This window comes from Hippopotamus amphibius, chromosome 7, assembly GCF_030028045.1.
Source record: "Hippopotamus amphibius kiboko isolate mHipAmp2 chromosome 7, mHipAmp2.hap2, whole genome shotgun sequence".
NCBI lineage: Eukaryota > Metazoa > Chordata > Mammalia > Artiodactyla > Hippopotamidae > Hippopotamus > Hippopotamus amphibius.
Window position 1 is genome coordinate 95,320,731 of NC_080192.1, and position 19,422 is coordinate 95,340,152.

Consider the following 19,422-nt stretch of genomic DNA (forward strand, 5'->3'; position numbering starts at 1 on the left):
AATATCAAGCCTGTGAGACCCATGAGATCTTTCTAACTATGTGACTTCAGGGAGCACATAATTGTTTATTATCCTGTGAAATAAGAAAATAAATAATTTATAGCTTAATTAGAAATGGGAGTTAAAATGAAGTCTTATATATAGCTTACAATCCAAGCTCCAAATATAGGTATAGGGTGTAGATACAGGATGAATTAACTTATATCCATGTATATGCATGTACTGGAGAGTCTTTTATAAAAGGTGATCATTATTATATGGTAACTTATCTGTCATTCACATTCACTGAGCACCTATTATGAACATGTTTTATGCATAGACATATACAAATACATTATATTTGGTAACTTATCTGGTAACTTCTTGATGCTGATTATTGCCAAGAACTAGTAAAGAATCCAAAAAGCTCTGATAGCAGCTTAAGTAGTTAAAGAGATTTTTGTAAATGTTAGCAGTTAATTCTCCACAAATAATCCAGGTCATCATTCCAGTCTTCTAAACCACTAATTAAAAAAGCACAGGGCTCACTGGGATACCAAATTGTACACGCTAAATATATGCAGTTTATTGTATGTTAACTGTATCTCAATAAAAGTTCTTAAAAAAAAAAAAAAGCACAGGGCTCATAGAGTATTTATTGGTCATCAGGGTTTGAGAAGAATACTTTCTAGCTACCTATTGAAACTAGACCAAAATAACTCAGATTGTTTTGTCCCCAAACCAGCTTCATTTGATCCACTACAGTAGGATAGGATTTACCTGTTTTACAGTAATGACTCCAAAAATCTGATGACAAGATTGCTATGGAAGGGGGTTTTTAAGGCTTTTAGAAAATACCATAAGCAGGATAGAGATTTGAGGGTCAAACAACAAAACTCTTGACGTTGATTATTTGTACCTCTGAGTGAGATTATTTTGTATTTAAATTGTGACATTGTATACCCTTCTTTTATTTTAATAGGAAAGACTAGTGTCTCTTGTATTTGGACTTTTAAAACAAAGAAAACTTAATTTTTTAGAAATATATAGTGAAGAAATGATTATTACAGCAAAGAATATCATTAAACAGGTAATTGTACTTTTTTTATTTGATATAGTTTGGTCTAGAATCTTCTGTGAAGTTTATTTTTACATGATCCTGTAATAATACATGCAGTATCATAGTAATATTTTCTCATTTATTTAAAAATTTTAAATATAGAAAAATAGAAGAAAGAAAAACATAGCCCTACCAGTCAAAAAAAATCACTTTAAGAATATTTCTAAGTGTAAATTGTTATTGGTGTTTTTCACTGATGCTGACATACTGTATATATAATTTTGAATTGTACATATATTTGTTTGAATCATAAAATAAGCATTTCCTCATATGCCTTCAGAAATATCACTTTTAATGGTTATATAAAATTCCATCAACATTATGTTAGTTAAACCTGTTAAACCTTTCCTCTCTGTTAATTGTTTAGGTCATTTTCAATTTGCTATTGTAAAGATCACTGTGACAGACATCTTTGGTATACTTTGGTATAAAGTTTTGTTTGTTAGGTTTTTCATATTTAAGACTGTTTTTGTTATAACTGATTCCCAAAGTGGAACTGTTGGTCAGAGAGTGAAAAGTATTTTTAAATTGTTTGATACATAGAGCTGAATTGCTTTATTTTCTAAAAAGATTTTACCAGTAGTATATACTTTCACCAGCATTTCTTCTTACCCTGATCTCAAAGAAATTATAATTGTAAATGAAAATCTGTTTTCTTTTTTTTTTTCCAGTCTTCCCTAATTTTTGTTTTGACTTTTTCTATTCAGATAAATTTTGTTCACTGAACTTTAGTTTTTCTACATATGAAAAAGAATGATTTTGAAGGAATTTGTTAGGCCTAATTGAGCATCATCATTAGGTTGAATGTACATTTCTTAGTTTTTAATGTTTAAATAAAACAAGCAGGAAGAAGATTACAGTCACCCCATCTTTTACCTCTTTCAAACATTGACTAAAACACTGTATTTTAAAATTATTAATGCCACTTCCTAAATTGTTGATAACTAGTACTAAATATACACATGTATTACAACTCAGCAATTCTACTTCTAGATAGTTTACCCATCAGAAGTTCATACATAGGCTTGCCAAAGCCAGCACAAGCCTTTCATGGCAATGTATTTGTAATAAAAAACTGGAAAAACACAAATTTTATCATCAGTAAAAAAGATAAATAGAATTATAGCGTATTTACATCACTGAATCCTATACAGCAACGAGAATGAATAAATTACATGGGACAACATGGATATTCACATACATAATGTGGAACCAAAGAAATCAGACACAAAAGAGTATACACTGTATGATTCCACTTACGTAAAATTCTAACATGGGCAGAATTAATCTATGGTGTTAGAAATCAGGATAGTAAGGTCTTTTGGGAGGAGGTAGTGACCAGGAGGGGAGCAGGAGAGGGGCTTACTGGTAATGTTCAATTTCATAATCTGAGTTCTGATTAAATAGGTATACTCCATTTGTAAAAAAACATTGAGCTATAAACATTTGTACTGTTTTCTGTATATGTATTATACTTTTAAACAGTTTTTAAAAACTGCTGTGTTTTAATTCCTAGGCTTCTCTTGAAGTCTGAGCATTTATTTTTTAAAACTTTTAACTGTTGTACATGTTGCAAGGAAGTGTGGCCTCCAAAATGAATTTCTTTTGGAATTTTAGTATGGGGCTTCTATCACATTCCTACGTATTATAGTTACATGGGTGTGTGTGTATGTGTGTGTGTGTGTGAGATTTTGAACAGTTTTAAATAGTAGGAAATTGTAACTAATACGGTTCAAGCATACGCTGGAATAATTATTTAATAGGGTACAGTTCTTTAAGTACCTTGAGGTATAAGAGACACGAGAAGTTTGGTAAAATAATTATCATAGTCATTGAGACCTTTATTAATGTACAAATGAACATGTAGTACTTAAAATTCTAAAGATGTTAATCAAATTTTTTTCTTAAACTTTGCAGTGTGTGATTAATAAAGTTTCACAAATAGAAGACATAGACACAGATGTTGTTGTGAAGTAAGTATAAATATTAAACTGGGGTTACCAGTCAGGGAAAAGATAACATGTTAGGATAATCTAAGGAAGATTTAGTTAAGGAATTATTTGCTAAGGGTGTGGGCAGAGTCTAGGAAAATCACAAGTGATAGTACAGTACCTTTAAGGGACAAAGAAAGAGAGCAGTTAATAGAATTTAGAAGGAGAAAAAGATGTAAGTAGTTGAAAAAAAGTCTTGTAGTAGTTGAAGTGATCTTCAGTGGAGGGAGGCAGACACCCTGAGGTAACCTCTTGGGTGGGAGATAGAACTATTAGCACCTTTCCTCCTTTCAGTCTTTTGTAAGGGCTTCTCATTGGCCAGGCTCAGCAGGTCAGCCTCCCAGGGCAGAGAGAGGGTGGAGAGGATACAACGTCTGATATGGAGGGTGGAAATTTAAGAGGAATGGCAGTGTTAAATTTAAATTATTCAGCTATATAATTGAAAGCCAGTTAGCTTTGAGAATTGAGTACATGATTTTGAATTGCCCATTCTGTAATTTTTTGTTTTCCCCTTGAAATTCCTGTTCTTATTTTGATAAGAATAGTGATAAATATTTTATGACTATGAGTTTCTTGTTCATATAGATATCTAAACTTTATAACTGGTCTAAGATATGAATAGTAATATGGACAACTGTAAAACTTCTGTGGGCCAGACTCATAGAATGAGGATTGTGAAGTTTTAATTTCCATACTATTACCTAGTGAAAGCTCAGTTTCAGAATTAGTTGAAGCAGTCCTAATAATGCAGGGATTGCTAGTAAAATTAAGTTATTGGACCTTTGCTAAAAGCCCTATATACATGGAGAGTAAATTATTTTTAATTTTTTCTTCCCAAGGGAATTTTCTCAACTTAGAGAACATCCTGTATCTCAAGTATAGAGGAGTATCTTTTGAGAATAAAGTCCTAGGTATAGCATTAATTAAAAATTTAGAGTAATAAGTCATTGTAGTACTCTAAAATATCTTTATGGAATTCTATTTTTTATTAGTTTTTTAAATTGGTGTCAGCTATAAGAATATTGGCTATACTATTATGTATTATATTGTAATATTTAGTATATATAATATATTCTAGATGTATAATATAATATGCTAATATAATATTGGCTAATACTTAACATAGTACTGTGCATTGTTCCGAGTACTTATTAACTCAGTTAATATTCACAGCTACCAAATAAGGTAGGTTTTATCCATTTAAGATGAGAAAATTAGATCATGGAGGCGTTAAGTCACTTGGCCAGAGTCATACAACTAGTAAGTGGCAGGGCTGGAACTTGAACCATGGCATTGTGGCTCAAGAGCCCATGCGCTTAGCCACCATGCCATATTATCCTTCATCTATGGAAAAGTACTTTTTAGTTTGTGGTTAGAAAAGTAGGTTATTAAGTTTATTAGGGGAGATGTTATGTTTCTATTTTTATTCCAGAACATATCTTTCCCACATTTAACCAAAATTAGTTTATTTCTCTATGCTTTTTCATTGAATGGTCACAAAGCATGTTCACATGGAATTACTACATGATAAGATTCCTAAGTCAGTATACTTCACTAGTCTTAGAGATGTTTAAACAAGAAGTTGTTTAATAATTGACTTCCTTTCAATTTTACAATTTTGGCTAGGTATCTAGATTAAATTGCGTTTTATTTTTTTGTTGATGGTATTTAGTGTAGTTTCCTCCAATTTGTAGATAATATCATGTTGACCCAAAGACAGTCATTATTTTTGTTTGAATTTTTTTTCTAGGCTTGCAGATCAAATGAGAATGTTGAATTTTCCTCAGTGGTTTGATCTGCTAAAGGATATTTTCTCTAAGTTTACAATTTTCCTACAGAGAGTTAAGGTAAGCTTATGTGATTATCAATTTGTCCAAAATATCCCTAAAATTAAATCAGCTTTATCGATAAAATTAGACTGTTTTAAAAGAAATGTGATGCTTAGCATTACTTATTATAATAATGTTTCCTTTTGTGATTTTGTAATCTCTGTAGATTATCTACAGTTAAAATATTGTGAAACAATTTATCCCAAACTACTTAATTTTTCTAGAAATTTAATATTGATATAATGGTATTTTTTAACATATGGTTCATGTTTAAGTTGCTCTACTAGTGTTCTTTAGTGCAGGTTTTTATTTCATTTTTCAGTCTGGGATCCAATCATGTATCATGCATTACATTTAATTACTTTGTCTCTTTGGTCAAACAACTTAATTTTAATCCAATCATTATAAGGAAAAGAACACATGCCACACAGCATTTTTCAGAAGAAAAGATGTCACAGACTCTCATACATGTTGGTTGGGATTACCAACACATCATAACTGTGTTTTAATAAGACAGTCATTAGGAATTACTGAGTATAACAGGCTATTTGTGAAATGTGCTATTCTTTGAATTATCAGCTGTCAGTATTGTATTTATGTCCTAGTTAACATCCCTGGCATCTCCTGAGTTTCATGTTAAAAATGATCTGGGGGACTTTGGTACTTACTTATTTGGTACATACTTTTGGTGTGGTGTGACTTCTTATTGACATTGACATGCTCTAAGTCTCATACATAATAAGCTTTTCAGTCAGAATGGGAAAAGTTTCATAAAATGTGATTCACTATACTTAATTTAGACTTCTACCAATATATTGATCCTATCCATTGATAGTGATAGCGAACCTGTATCTGTGGATTGCACAATGACAAGGCCATGTTTTCACTTTTTCTTATATTCCCACCATAACCTCATCACACACGTCTGGATATATAGAACTCCTACATTGCATAGTTAGAATTGGCCAACTTTTTGCCAGTAATTTTTTAAGTAGCTACCTTACTTTTAGGTTCTATATCAGTTAAACTAAGCCAAATTATTACTTGATGTAGGTACAGTATGAGAACAGTGATTTGTCTTAATTGTAGTTTCTTATTTTTACATTTAGGCCACTTAAACTAATACTGTTGTAAAACATCTTTGAAAATGATGTTTAATCTTTAAATATTGTACTTTTTTCTTTGAAAAAGTTTGTGATTCCTTGAGGGCATGATTTCACTGAAAAATAATGTTAATTATAAGCTGTTCATTTTTAATGAAGAATTTTTAAATAACTACAAATTGGAAGGAACGCTGATGTCTAACGATAGAGGAATGGTAAAATAAGTTTTGCCTGGTATATTCACTGTCATGGCATATCATGCAGGCAAGGATTTTTAATGATTGAAGAAGATGCATACATTATAACATTAAGTTAAAAAGCAAGACAGAGACCTGCTTATATATATATAGTATACTCTTAGCTGTGTTTAAAAAGGTCTTTTTACCTCTTCATCTCCATAGTCCAAAGAGACAGCTTGTCTTTTTAGTGATTATCTTTAGGTGATAGGATTGTATATAATTTAAATGTTATTCATTCTTTTCTGTTTCCTAAGTTTTCTACAGAAAGAGGTATTGCATTTTTTTAATTGAAATATAGTTGGTTTACAATGTTTTGTTAGTTTCTGGTATACAGCAAAGTGATTCAGTTATATATATATATTGTTTTTCCTACTCTTTTCCATTATAGTTTATTACAGAATATTGAATGTAGTTCCCTGTGCTATCCACTAGGACTATTGTTTATCTATTTTTGTTTGTTTGTTTATCTATTTTATGTATAGTAGTTTATATCTGCTAATCCCAAACTCCTAATTTATCCCCCTTCCACCCCCAACCCTTTCCCCTTTGGTAACCATAAGTTTGTTTTCTATGTCCGTGAGTCTATTTCTGTTTTGTAAATAAGTTCATTTGTATTTTTTTTTTTAGATTCTACATATAGGTGATATCATGTGGTATGTGGTATTCGTCTTTCTCTTTCTGGCTTCACTTAGTATGATAATCTCTAGGTCCATCCACGTTGTTGCAAATGGCATTATTTCATTCTTTTTTATGGCTGAGTGATACTCCATTGTGTATATATACCACATCATCTTTATCTATTCATCTGTCGATGGACATTTAGGTTGCTTCCATGTCTTGGCTATTGTAAATAGTACTGCTATGAACATTGGGTTACATGTATCTCTTCAAATTAGAGTTTTCTCCGGATATATGCCTAAGAGTGGGATTGCTGGATCATATGGTAACCCAGGTTTTAATTTTTTAGTGGATGTACCAGTACATTCCTACCAACAGTGTAGGAGGGTACCTTTTCCTTCATACCCTCTCTGACATTTATTATTTGTAGGCTTTTTGATGATGGCCATCCTGACTGGTGTAAAGTGATACCTTATTGTGGTTTTGGTTTGTATTTCTGTAATGAATTGCACTATTGAGCATCTTTTCATGTGCCTGTTGGCCATCTGTATGTCTTCTTTGGAGAAATGTCTATTGAGATCTTCTGCCCATTTTTTGATTGGGTTATTTGGGGTTTTTTTTGATATTGACCTGTGTGGCTGTTTGTATATTTTGGAAATTAATCCCTTGTTGGTCATATCGTTTGCAAATACTTTCTCCTAGTCTGTAGGTTATCTTTTCATTTTGTTTATGGTTTCTTTTGCTGTGCAAAAGCTTTTAAGTTTAATTAGGTCCCATTTGTTTATTTTTGTTTTTGTTTCCATTACTCTGGGAAACAGGTCCAAAAAAATATTGCTGTGATTTGTGTCAAAGAGTATTCTGCCCATGTTTTCCTTTAGGAGTTTTATAGTATCCAATCTTATATTTAGTTCCTTACTCCATTTCGAGTTTATTTTTTTATATGGTGTTAAAGAATGTTCTAATTTCATTCTTTTACGTGTAGCTGTCCAGTTTTCCCGGTACCACTTGTTAAAGAGACTGTCTCTTCTCCATTGTATATTCTTGCTGTACTTTACCCTTTGTTGTAGATTAATTGACCATAAGTTTATTTCTGGGCATTAATTGTATTTTGAATTTTATTAGAATTCTTGTTTATTGTTTACACCCATAGTTTAAGATGATTTGTATAGCTAAAAAAGAAAATAATCCTTAAATGCAGCATGCATTCTTTTTCAAGAAATATTTAGCTCTTAAATTTTCAGTTTGTTACATGGACAAATAATTCTGGACTATCATTTTAGAGACCTATCAGTATGGTTACCAGATTATTTCATTCACTATTCTCAAGACTGGAAAAATTTATTTTAGCTGTTCTGGTCTTTAAATATGAACTTAACTATAAATTGCTGCAATAGGAAAGTTCAGAAAATAAATCATGTACCTATTGTTGAATCTATTATGTATTGTAAAATTTTCTGGCATCCTTAAACAAGAATGGCTCTGGACTTGGAAAAAAATAATCAGGAAGCCTTTAAAACTGTAGGTATAGTGAAAACAGTGAAGAAGAACCCCTAAGAGAGCACCTGATACACTGTATGTGGAAAATCTATTGTATTAGCTAAGATGTTGTCAGTTAAAAGGGGCAAAGTATTCAAGTCAAAGTAATTTAAACAATAAAAGAAATGTACTGGCTTGGGGAACTTAAAATAGTCCAGAAGGAGGATAGGCTTCAGTTATGGTGTGGTCATGGTTTTCTTGCTTAGATTCTCTGTTTTAATTCACTTCTACCTCCTCTTTGTTGGCTTCATCTTTAAAGTAATCAACCTAATTATAGCAAAATGGCTATACATAACAGTTTTAGGTCTTTCACATTTATATGCTATATCTCCTAGAGCAAGATTTTTTCTTCTTCAATCATCAGATGAAAGTCCTTGGTTTTAATTAATTTAGGTCACATACCCCATCACTGTGGTCAGGAAAATGCTATTCACTGCTTACTTTGGGTCTGGATTTTCATCTCATCTCTGAACTAATCCTGTGGCAAGGAGATTGGGAGTATACTGTGTGGGATATACAGGACTGACCCCTGAAGCAGGAAGATGGACTCAGTTTTGCATAGTTGTATTCCTAGGGGAGGTACGGAATAGTTGTTGGGGAGAGAAAGACCATGTCCAAAGACCATGACTATTTTTTATTAAAAACTTTTAAGAAAAAAAATCATTGAGAGAGAAAAGGAAGAAGAAAGGCAAAATGAAGATGGGGGAGGTAGCACATCAAAGATTCAGATAATAATGAGGATTAAAAGCAGCAGTGGAGGAGTGTAGCAAGGAGGAAGTTCATGGCAATAGAGAAGTTACTGATCAGTGGAGAGAGAAAATATGCAGTGTCCATAGACATTTGAAGGCTCAGAATCTCTGTCGTATACTGTATGGAATATTGTATATCACTTAGAGTGCATTTAGTTCCAAATGACAGAAAACACAGTCAAGAGTGTTTTAAACAATTAAGGGGATTTATTAGTTCATATAACTGAAAAATATCCATAGGTAGGTCAGCCTTTAGAAGCTTGATAGAGAGGTTGATGATGTCATCAAGCCTTGGTTTTGTCTTTTGTGTTTCTGTCAGTCTGTTTTCTGTGTATCTGTTTAGCTTTAAGCACAGGTGGTTTCATTAGCTGATTGGACTAGCTTAGAATCTTATCCTATCTTTGGAGACTTAAAGTTGTAGCCTGCTTCCCTAGAACCATGTAGATTCTAAAAAAGAAATCAAGAGTTTTGCGAAAGGGGCAACAGATTATGAGACTGCAGCCGTGAATGTTAAAGTAGGAATACAGCCTCTTATTTCTCAGTAGTCCATGAAGACATTGATTTACATAAATTTACTCTTAATTCATCTGGCTTTCAGTATTTATTAAATACCTCCTACATGCCCAGTACTTACTATTCTAGGCAGTAGGGTACAGAATCTCATAGAGCTAACATTGTAGTGGAAAGAGACCTAGAATTAAAAAAATAAAAAGATAGTGATACCTCTTATTTTTTAAAAACTGGTTAATGGGATAGGGTTGCTGGGAGAAGTCAGAGGAGGTTTCTTTTTTTTTTTTAATTTTGATTCAGATTTGTTTGTTTGTTTGTTTGTTTTTATATTTTGGCCATGCTCTGTGACGTGTGGGATCTTAGTTCCCTGGCCAGGGATCAAACCCGTGCACTCTGCATTGGGAGCACGGAATCTTAACCACTGGACTGCCAGGGAAGTCCTGGAGGCTTCTTTGAGGAAGTGACATTTGTGCAAGAACCTGAGTGATGAGAAGGAAACGTATGCAAACATCAAGGTGAAAAGCATTCCAGGCAGAGGAAACAACAAAGGCACTGAGATGGGAACAGTTGAATTTAGAAGAATAGGAAGAGAACCAGAATGTCTGGAGAGCAGTGAATGAGTGAGAAAAGGTGTAAGATGAGGAGAGAGAGATGGATATAAGAGTAGGGATGGTAAGGAATACGGATTGTTTTTTCCTTTTAAGTAAGCACGTCAGTGAATATGATCCTCTGACAGGCAAGTTATGTTTAGTGTAACCTGTTGAAGAAGTTAGAGAAATATACGGTATATTTTGGGGGAGATTTCCATTCACAAAATTAATTTGTAAATGGAGCCCTATGCCTAAGCTTTAGGGAACCCATCTCTCTTGAGCAATTCTTTTTCACAAGTCACCTTTACTGTGTAATAAAAGAAATTCTGATATGCATGACCTTGACTCATTTGTAAGATGTTCAAAAGTAATACACAGACTTCACTTTTGGAACCTTTAGGTGCAAAATATTTTAAATCCTTTAAAAATGTATCCTGTTTTCTTGTAGGCAACGTTAAATATCATTCACAGTGTGGTTCTCTCAGTTCTTGAGAAAAACCAAAGGACTAGAGAATTGGAGGAGATTTTGCAACAGAAGAATGCTGCAAAAGACAATTCACTGGACACAGAGGTGGCTTATTTAATCCATGAAGGCATGTTTATAAGTGATGCATTCAGTGAGAGTGAATTAACACCTATAGCAATTGATACTACCTCTCAGAGAAATGCATCTCCGAATAGTGAGCCTTGCAGCAGTGATTCGGTATCCGAACCAGAATGTACTACTGATTCATCATCCAGCAAAGAGCAGACATCATCATCTGTTACTCCAGGAGCTGTGGAAATTATGTGAGTATGGTGACTGCTGCCATGTGAACAAGATTTTGAGTCATCTTATTAATGGTTTCAATAAGATTGATTATTCAGTTTATTGAAAAACCATGTACACTTTGGTCTTTTGGAATTTAATTCAACAAAAATAAATTAATTTTCTGAAACTGTATCTTTTTGAAAATGTATGGAAGGTAAGGAGATGAACATTGGGAGTAACTGAGAATTGTAAAATTTTAAGGCTGGAAGGGAATCATTTAATTAAATGCCCTCTTTGGAGAGTTTAGATGACTTATTTATAAGTCATTAGTGACAGAACCTGTCCTCGAACTCAGGTCAGTATTTCCTTGGTTATGTTTCTTTCTTTTACTGTGTCACCTTTATATTTTGCATATAGTGAAGAGCTGTTTGATTTTCAGTTTTCAGTTTTTCAAAGACATGAATTTCCAAGTGGGTCACACTGTCTTTTTAAATATTACTTTTTAAAACTTATTTTGAAATAATTTCAAATTTACAGAAAAGTTGCCAGAATTGTACAAAAAAGTCTCATATATGCTTCACCTTGCTTCCCCAGTTAAATTTACCACATTGCCCTCTTTCTCCCTTCAACTCTCTCTCTCTTCATTTCTCCTTTCTTTGTCTCTCCTGTTAAAAATTTTTCTCAATCATTTGACAATAAGTTGCAGAGTTGATGTCCCAAATACTTAAGTGTGTATTTCCTTCTCTACAGGATACCAATTAAAATCAAGAAAACATTGATCCATTATTACCATCTAATGCACAGACCCCATTCAGAGTTCACCAGTTGTCTCAAAAATGTTCTGAATAGAAAGAACAAAAACAAAACAAAGCCAATAAAATCTTTCTGGTCCAATAACATAGTTTATATTTGGTTATTATTAAGAATAATAAGAACTCAGTACTTTTGTTCATTTTGATGTAAGTCAGCTTGTGGCCCAGGAGCTTATAAAGTTGCAGTTATAGTGTAAAGTCAGCTATAACACCTCCCCTCCCCACCATAAATAAACAAACAAATAAATAAATAAAATTTTAAAACCCTGAACTACATATTAATTTTTTTTTCTCTGTTCAGGCTTGTATTTTTGTGTTTTCACATTTATTGGTTAGGGTTCAGTCTAAAACTGCAGTTAAAAGAGATGTAAAAACACCTATAGCTTAAACAGTACAGAATTTTGTTTCTTTCCTGTAACAATTCAGAGGTAGGAGGTCCAGGGCTGAGAAGGTAGCTCTACCATCTCATTGTGTAGCTGCCATCTGTGTCTTAGGAGGCTGCTCCAGTTTAATCATCTCATTTCCATCTGTAGCAGCAGGAAGGAGAGGACAAAGGCTGGTACTCTCCTTACTTTTTTAACTTTTTAATTGGAGTGTAATGCACATATAGGGAAATGTACCAGTTATAAGTGTTCAGCTCAATTTATTGTAACAAAATGAACACCCTGGTATAATCACCACTCAGATTAAGAGAGAGAACATCACCAGCTCTCTAGAAGACCCCCTTGCCACTATGCTTCCACTTTTTCCCAAAGGAAACCATTAAATCTGTTGATTTTTCTAGGTTCTAAACTTCATATAAATGGAACCATAAATGGAATCATGTTCTTTAGTCTCTAATTTCTTTCACTCCACATTATATTTGTGATATTTTTCTAAATTGTTACATGTAGCGGTAGTTTGTGTGTAAATATTCCACTTTCTGACTATACCACAATGTGTTTATCATTCTCCTGTTGATGAAATTTGGATTGTTTTCAGTTTGATTGTTTTGAATGTTCTTGTAGATGTCTTCGGTGTACATGACATTAATATTTCTATTGAATATATACCTAGGAATGAATAAGTATTGTGAATAGTCAGCTTAACTAATGCCAAACAATTTCCCAAAGTGAGTGTACTCCTTTACAATCCTATCAGCTGTGTGGAAGCATTCCTATCACTCCACATCTTCATTCACTCTTGGTATTGTCAGTCTTTTACATGTTAGCCATTTTGGTGGTATGTCACAGGTGTATCGTAGTTTAAATTTTTATTTCCCTGATGATTTGTAAGAGGGCACTTTTCATATATTTATTGGCTGTTTGGATATCCTCTTCTGTGAAGCGCCTATTCAGATTGTTTGCCCACTTCTCTGTTGGTTTGCCTTTTATTTCTTATTGATTTATGGAAATTCTTTATGTAGTCTCAACGCAGTACATTGTCAGTTGTCCATACTGCAGATACCTTCTCCCACTCTGTGTGTTGACTTTTCACTCTCTTATTGGGGTCTTTGGTGAACAAAAGTTCTTAATTTTAATATAATCTTATGATTCATTCTTTCCTTTTATGGTTTGTGGTTTTTTGTGTGTCCTTTTTAAGAAATCTTTCCCTACCCTAAGACTTTGATGATATTCTCTTATGTTTTCTTCTGGAAGCTTTGTTGCTGTCCCTTTCACATTTTGATCCACAATCCATCTGGAAGTGATTTTTGTGTATGGTGTGAGGTTGTTTTCTTTTTCCCCTTGTGGATATCTTTTTTTTTTTTTTTTTAGTGGCTATCTTTTTGACCTCACACCATTTATTGAAAAGATTGTCTTACCCATTGTTCTGTAGTGCCACTTTTGCCTTAAATTAAATATTCATATATGTATGAGTCTGTTTCTAGACTCTGTTTTGTTCACTTGTATGTCTTTGCACCAGTACCATTGAGTAAAATTGTATTAGTTATGATAGCTTTTTAATTAGAATTAATGTCTGGTAGTTTCTCCTACTTTTTATTCTTCTTCCAGTATGCCTTATATATGTTGCAAATCCATATACATTTTAGATTTGTTAGTTCTCTGTTGCTTTCACATAAATTTGTATTTTATCCTTTCTTTCTAAGAGCACAGTTCAGAATTTGCAGTTCCATATCCTAGTGGCTAGAATATTATCACATGTCTATATTTAGCTGTAAGAGAGACTTGAGAAAGAGTCTATAGCTTGTTGGCTATTTGATAGCTAAAACTATTACGGAAGAAAAAAGAAACGATATTAAAACGTAGCTAGAAATCTGCTGTACTGAGATTCCTTTAAATCAAATGCAGTCTCATAGTTTTTATCCCTCCCCTCCCACCTCCGTTGTGGTTCACTATACACTTTGGAACTTCTCTGGCTTTCCACAATGACATGTTGCCATAACATGATACCAGAGGTTCTGTAGTGGTTTCTTTTGTGTTTCATAGGCACATAAATGTCTGGGAACTACCCAGCTCAGAGGGACGGTGAATCGATTGAGTATATTTATACATGTGACCCTAACTAGTTCTTTCTTGTATTAAGTGTTTTTGCAGTATGTAATTGTGTCACAGATATAGTACATGCAGAAATGATGTCTTGAGTTTTTATCTTTGTTAGTGATTGATTTTCCTTATTTTCTTACATTATCAAAATAATCTATAACTTTGTAAGTTTATTGCAATGGAGATATGGGCACAAAAGAATAAATAATTTTCCAGGGAGGAAATGGGAAAGGAAAAATAATGGAAAGGGTTAGAAAGTTTTGTAGGTTTTTAAAATTTTTTATTTTAAATCATGGTTACACACACACACACACACACACACACATGCACACAATTTACCACCTTAGCTATTTCCGAGTGCACAGCCCAGTAGTGGTAAATATATTCACGTTGTTGTACACAACCAATCTCCAGATCTTTTTCTTTTTGCAAATCTGAAACCCGTTGCATATTAAACAACAACTCCCCATTTCCTCCCCTACCAATCCCCTGGCAACCACCCTTCTACTTACTGTCTTTGTGAGTTCAGCTACTCTGGATGCTTTATATAAGTGGAATCATACAGTATTTGTCCTATTGTGTCTGTCTTATTTCGTTTAGCATAATGTCTTTAAGGTTCATCTGTGTTGTAGCATGTGTCAGAATTTCCTTCTTTCTTTAGGCTGAATAATATTCCATTTTATGTATATACCACATTTTGTTCATTTATCTGTCAGTGGACTCTTTGGATTGCTTCCATCTTTTGGCTGTTCTAAATAGTGCTGCTGTGAACATGGGTGTGCAAATACCTCTTTGAAATCCTGCTTTCAGTTCTTTTGTATATATAGCCAGAAGCAGAGTTACTGGATCGTGTTTGTGAGGTCTTTTTTTTTTTCCTATTAACATGAGAGAGATCCAATTAGACTTAATTTTTTAAAAATCTTTTTAAAAAGCAAAATTACAAAAAAATAAATAATTTTTTAGAAAACCAAACTTCCCAGCTTTTTGGATTTCTTAAAGACTTAAGTTGTTTTTATTTACTATTTTCTGTTTATATCTTTGTGAATTGGTGGCACATTGGCAAGAGTTCCAAATTCTTAACCATTTTGTTACATGGGGGCAAATTTTAGAAATCCCCCAGAAAATAAAATTTTATTTCAATTGTAAATTTGAACTTTGAAATTTAAGCACATACTTTTATGGGAGCTGGTATTGAAATAGCACTTGGACTGTTTATATAGAAGTAAATGTTGGAGTAGAGGAAGCTTAGCAGATTAGAAATAGAGTTAGACTAATTGTGGATTCTAGTCTCACCCTTTTAACCTTGTGACCTTGGGTAGATCACTTAAACTTTCAAGAGTCAGTGTCCTCATCTGTAAATTAGAAATTTATCTATCTGCCTCAGAGTGTAAGAACCAAGCAAGATACTATATCTGAGAGTACTTCCAAAAATATTAATCCCTCTATTATTTTAAAGCACTGGTAAATAAATTTAATGATATAACTTTAAAGGATAGCAGATAATAACTTTCTTTAATACCTTAATCCAGCTAGAGTAGTGGTTTGCCTCAAATATACATCAGATCTGCTTTGAAATATCTTTTAAAGTTATTTTAATTCAACTGAAAGGGAGAAAAATTATGCTAAGGCACTTAACTTGGTTCATAGTAACACAGAACTGAATTGTTGGCACAGAATCAGTGGTCTTTACACATGCCGTGTATAAAAATGTATAAAAAAGTCTTATATTTCTTCCTCAAAACTGGAATAAATGCATTACATATTATAAATACTCCTATTTAATTGTAAGTTACTTGAGAACAGTGACCTATTGTATTCTCTCCAATTCCTAGTAGTTAAACACAGTAAATGCTCAGGAATTATTAGTTCAGTTGATCTGACTATTAATAGTCATTCATAATTATAAGTAAAAAGAGGGCCCGTCTGTTTCTTCCCTCCATTCCTTTCCTCTTCCTTCCACTATGTCATCCCAGGCACCTGTGCACAACCTGCCACAGCTATGACCGTGTACCTAATGAGAATTTTTTTTGCTGTAGTTTTTGCAGAATTTAAAAATACTGCAGCAGAGAGAGAAAATTATTCTTATATAAAATTAGGGTAAAATAATATTTGTATTATCTGAGCTTGTTTATGTGATGCTCTACCACAAAAATAAAAATATGTGACACATCACAGAGTTTTCCCTCAAATGTAAATTTTATAGCTTTTTTTTTTTATTGGTATCTCATCTATGGAGAATAGTGTGTTCACAACTTTCCTTGACTTAATCTCTTTTTATCATTTCAGGGTCAATGAAGACATGAAATTAACTGACTTAGAGCTAGGAAAGCTGGCAAATAATGTCCAGGAGTTATTATATAGTGCCTCAGATATATGCCATGATCGAGCCGTCAAATTTCTCATGTCAAGAGCAAAGGTTAGCTGTTTTGATAAACTTTAGATATTTTATACATAGTGTAATTATTTTAAAGATCTGGAATATATCCTTGCTTGTGTCTCTGTTTCACTTAATGCATATTATATTTTTAACACTTAATAAGGTACTGGTGTGGTCTGTTAGGGAGATGTTGAAATGCAAGATAATCCAAATAAAAGAAATAGGAAAACTTAAGCATGCTTTTCAAATAAGTGATTAAAAGACTTATTTTGAAATATAATACCTTAATAATTAATTTGAAATCAATACATGGCTTTTATACATAGATCTACCAAGCCAAATAACTTAAGAAAATTAGTTGTACTCCAACATTATGAAAATTGTATAGTATGACCTGAATTTATTTGAGCTACTGTATTATAAAGGGATCAGAATGAAATTTAGACATCTTAAACTTTTTATGCTCAATTTCTGGGACTAAAGTATTGGGAAATTTCATTTAAAATTGTTTAAAAATAATTTTTAGGAATTAATGTGACTATTATAAAAATAATTAATATTAATATTTAAGTTGGTTTTATAGCTTATCCATATTTGGTGTTATACTAACTCTCATGATTTTTGTGTTATCTTTAAAATATAGGATGGTTTTCTTGAGAAGCTAAATTCCATGGAATTCATAACACTTTCCAGATTAATGGAAACATTCATTTTAGAAACTGAACAGATTTGTGGAAGAAAAAGCATGTCATTACTTGGAACGCTTCAGAGCCAAGCTAATAAATTTGTGAACAGGTTTCATGAAGAGAGAAAAACTAAGCTCAGGTATTATTACCATGTCCATTCTGTCCTTCCCTTTTTTTTTTTCCCTTTTCTTACAAAACACAATTATATTTAAAAGAGGGAACTTCATTAACTGGCCAGTTAAAACCCCTGAAAAATTTTTTTCTTTTTAATTAAAGACAGATTGTGGAATTAAAATTACATTTCTTGGCTTTTAAACGTGGACTTGGAATGTTTAGTTCCGTGAAAGGATCGATGCTTGTCAGGGAGAGCATGATAAGCTGACTTTTCCTTCCCCCTCTAAGCGAACTTAGTTACATTTTACCACTCTTCTTGACTAGGCTGAGACATAAAAAGAGGAATATTTGCTGAAACTATTCATACTGTTTATGAATGATTTCAGTATTTTAAAGTGTTCAGCACTTTTTAAAGTCTTGTGTACTAACAACAGCTAATGGCCATTATTGTTTAAAAACTCAATGCCTTGTATTGCATGGGCTTTACTTGAATTTAACTAAGATACATGTAGTCTTAAATATATAACAGAAGTCTTATGTACTCACTCAGCTCTTCCTTTTCTTTTCACCCAAGGAGGTGGTGTTGAAATATTATTAAAGTTTATCTTCCTTTCTTTTTACTTTTGAATAGCCTCCTCTTAGACAATGAGCGCTGGAAGCAAGCTGATGTTCCTGCAGAATTTCAGGATCTTGTTGATTCTATAGCAGATGGAAAGATTGCTTTACCAGAAAAAAAATCAGGGGGTATGTGTGCCCTTTCACACACTCTCTTTCAATTTTATATTGTTTGTTCATTTTGTAGGAGTGCTTAATATTTCTTTAATTGATAGTGCCTCTTGGAAAGCTTAGAACTAATGCTTCCAGCTTAGTACCTAGTTGACTGGAAAAGTATGTAGTAATTTATAATAATAATTTCAGATATTTATTGAATATTAACCATATGCCAGACACTGGACCAAGTGCTTTACATGTATTACTCCAGTTTACCCTCACAACAATCTATGATAAAGATACTATTGTTACCTTGTGTAATAGTGAGGCATCATGAGGCTTTCAAGGTTCAGGAATTTGGTACAAATTAAGATCTGGGATTTGAAACCAACTTTATATAATTTCATAGCTATGTTCTTAACCACTGTACCATATTGTTTAGACATATGTATTCATTCATTGAACACTAGTGAGCTTCTACTATGTGTCAGATATTGAGACATAGGTAAAGAGGTATAATTTTACTTTAAAAGGGCTGTCTAATGAAAAATACATTTATTAGCAATCACAAGTAATGTAGTAGTGATATGATAGAGAAAACCAAAATGTAAAGACCTGTAGAATAAGAAGACTATGAAGAAGGACTTCCTAGGTGGCGCAGTGGTAAAGAATCTGCCTGCCAATGTAGGGGACACAGGTTCAAGCCCTGCTCTGGGAAGATTCCACATGCCACAGAGCAACTAAGCCCGTGTGCCACAACTATTGAGCCTGTACTCTAGAGCCCGTGAGCCACAACTATTGAGCCCATGTGCCGCAACTCTTGAAGCCCACGCACCTAGGGCCCGTGCTGCACAACAAGAGAAGCCACTACAATGAGGAGCCTGCGCACCACAATGAAGAGTAGCCCCCGCTCGCAGCAACTAGAGAAAGCCCTTGTGCAGCAGCGAAGACCCAACGCAGCCAACAAATTAAATAAATAAGTTAAAAAAAAAAAGAAGACTATGAAGGAAGGGCAGAGAGGTAGGACAATCCAGAAGAACATAGAAGTTAAAAAATTAGAGTTTCAAGAAGAAAATTGTCATTTGTACCAAGTGTCACTTGCGTTTCTTATGAAAGATATGCAATGGCTAGAGATATTTTTGTATATCAGTTAAAGTGGAGTTGTGATGTGATAATAATGTAAACTTGAATATTTTTAATGGAGGAAGCAGTTGCATTTTCAAA

General features: G+C 33.1%; 1 protein-coding gene across 5 annotated transcripts in view; it reads left to right on the forward strand.

Moving 5' to 3' along the window:
- Positions 1–19,422, forward strand: part of VPS54 (VPS54 subunit of GARP complex) — a 104,094-nt gene that overhangs the window by 50,728 nt on the left and 33,944 nt on the right. For all 5 annotated transcript variants that reach the window (XR_009054687.1, XR_009054688.1, XM_057741643.1 and 2 more), the window contains exons 9-15: positions 962–1,069; positions 3,017–3,072; positions 4,841–4,937; positions 10,713–11,053; positions 16,597–16,726; positions 17,331–17,512; positions 18,119–18,231. Coding sequence is in view for 3 of the 5 variants with exons in the window: in XM_057741643.1 (XP_057597626.1) it covers positions 962–1,069; positions 3,017–3,072; positions 4,841–4,937; positions 10,713–11,053; positions 16,597–16,726; positions 17,331–17,512; positions 18,119–18,231 (1,027 nt within the window). In the remaining 2 variants the exon portion in view is untranslated. The remainder of the gene's footprint in view (positions 1–961; positions 1,070–3,016; positions 3,073–4,840; positions 4,938–10,712; positions 11,054–16,596; positions 16,727–17,330; positions 17,513–18,118; positions 18,232–19,422) is intronic.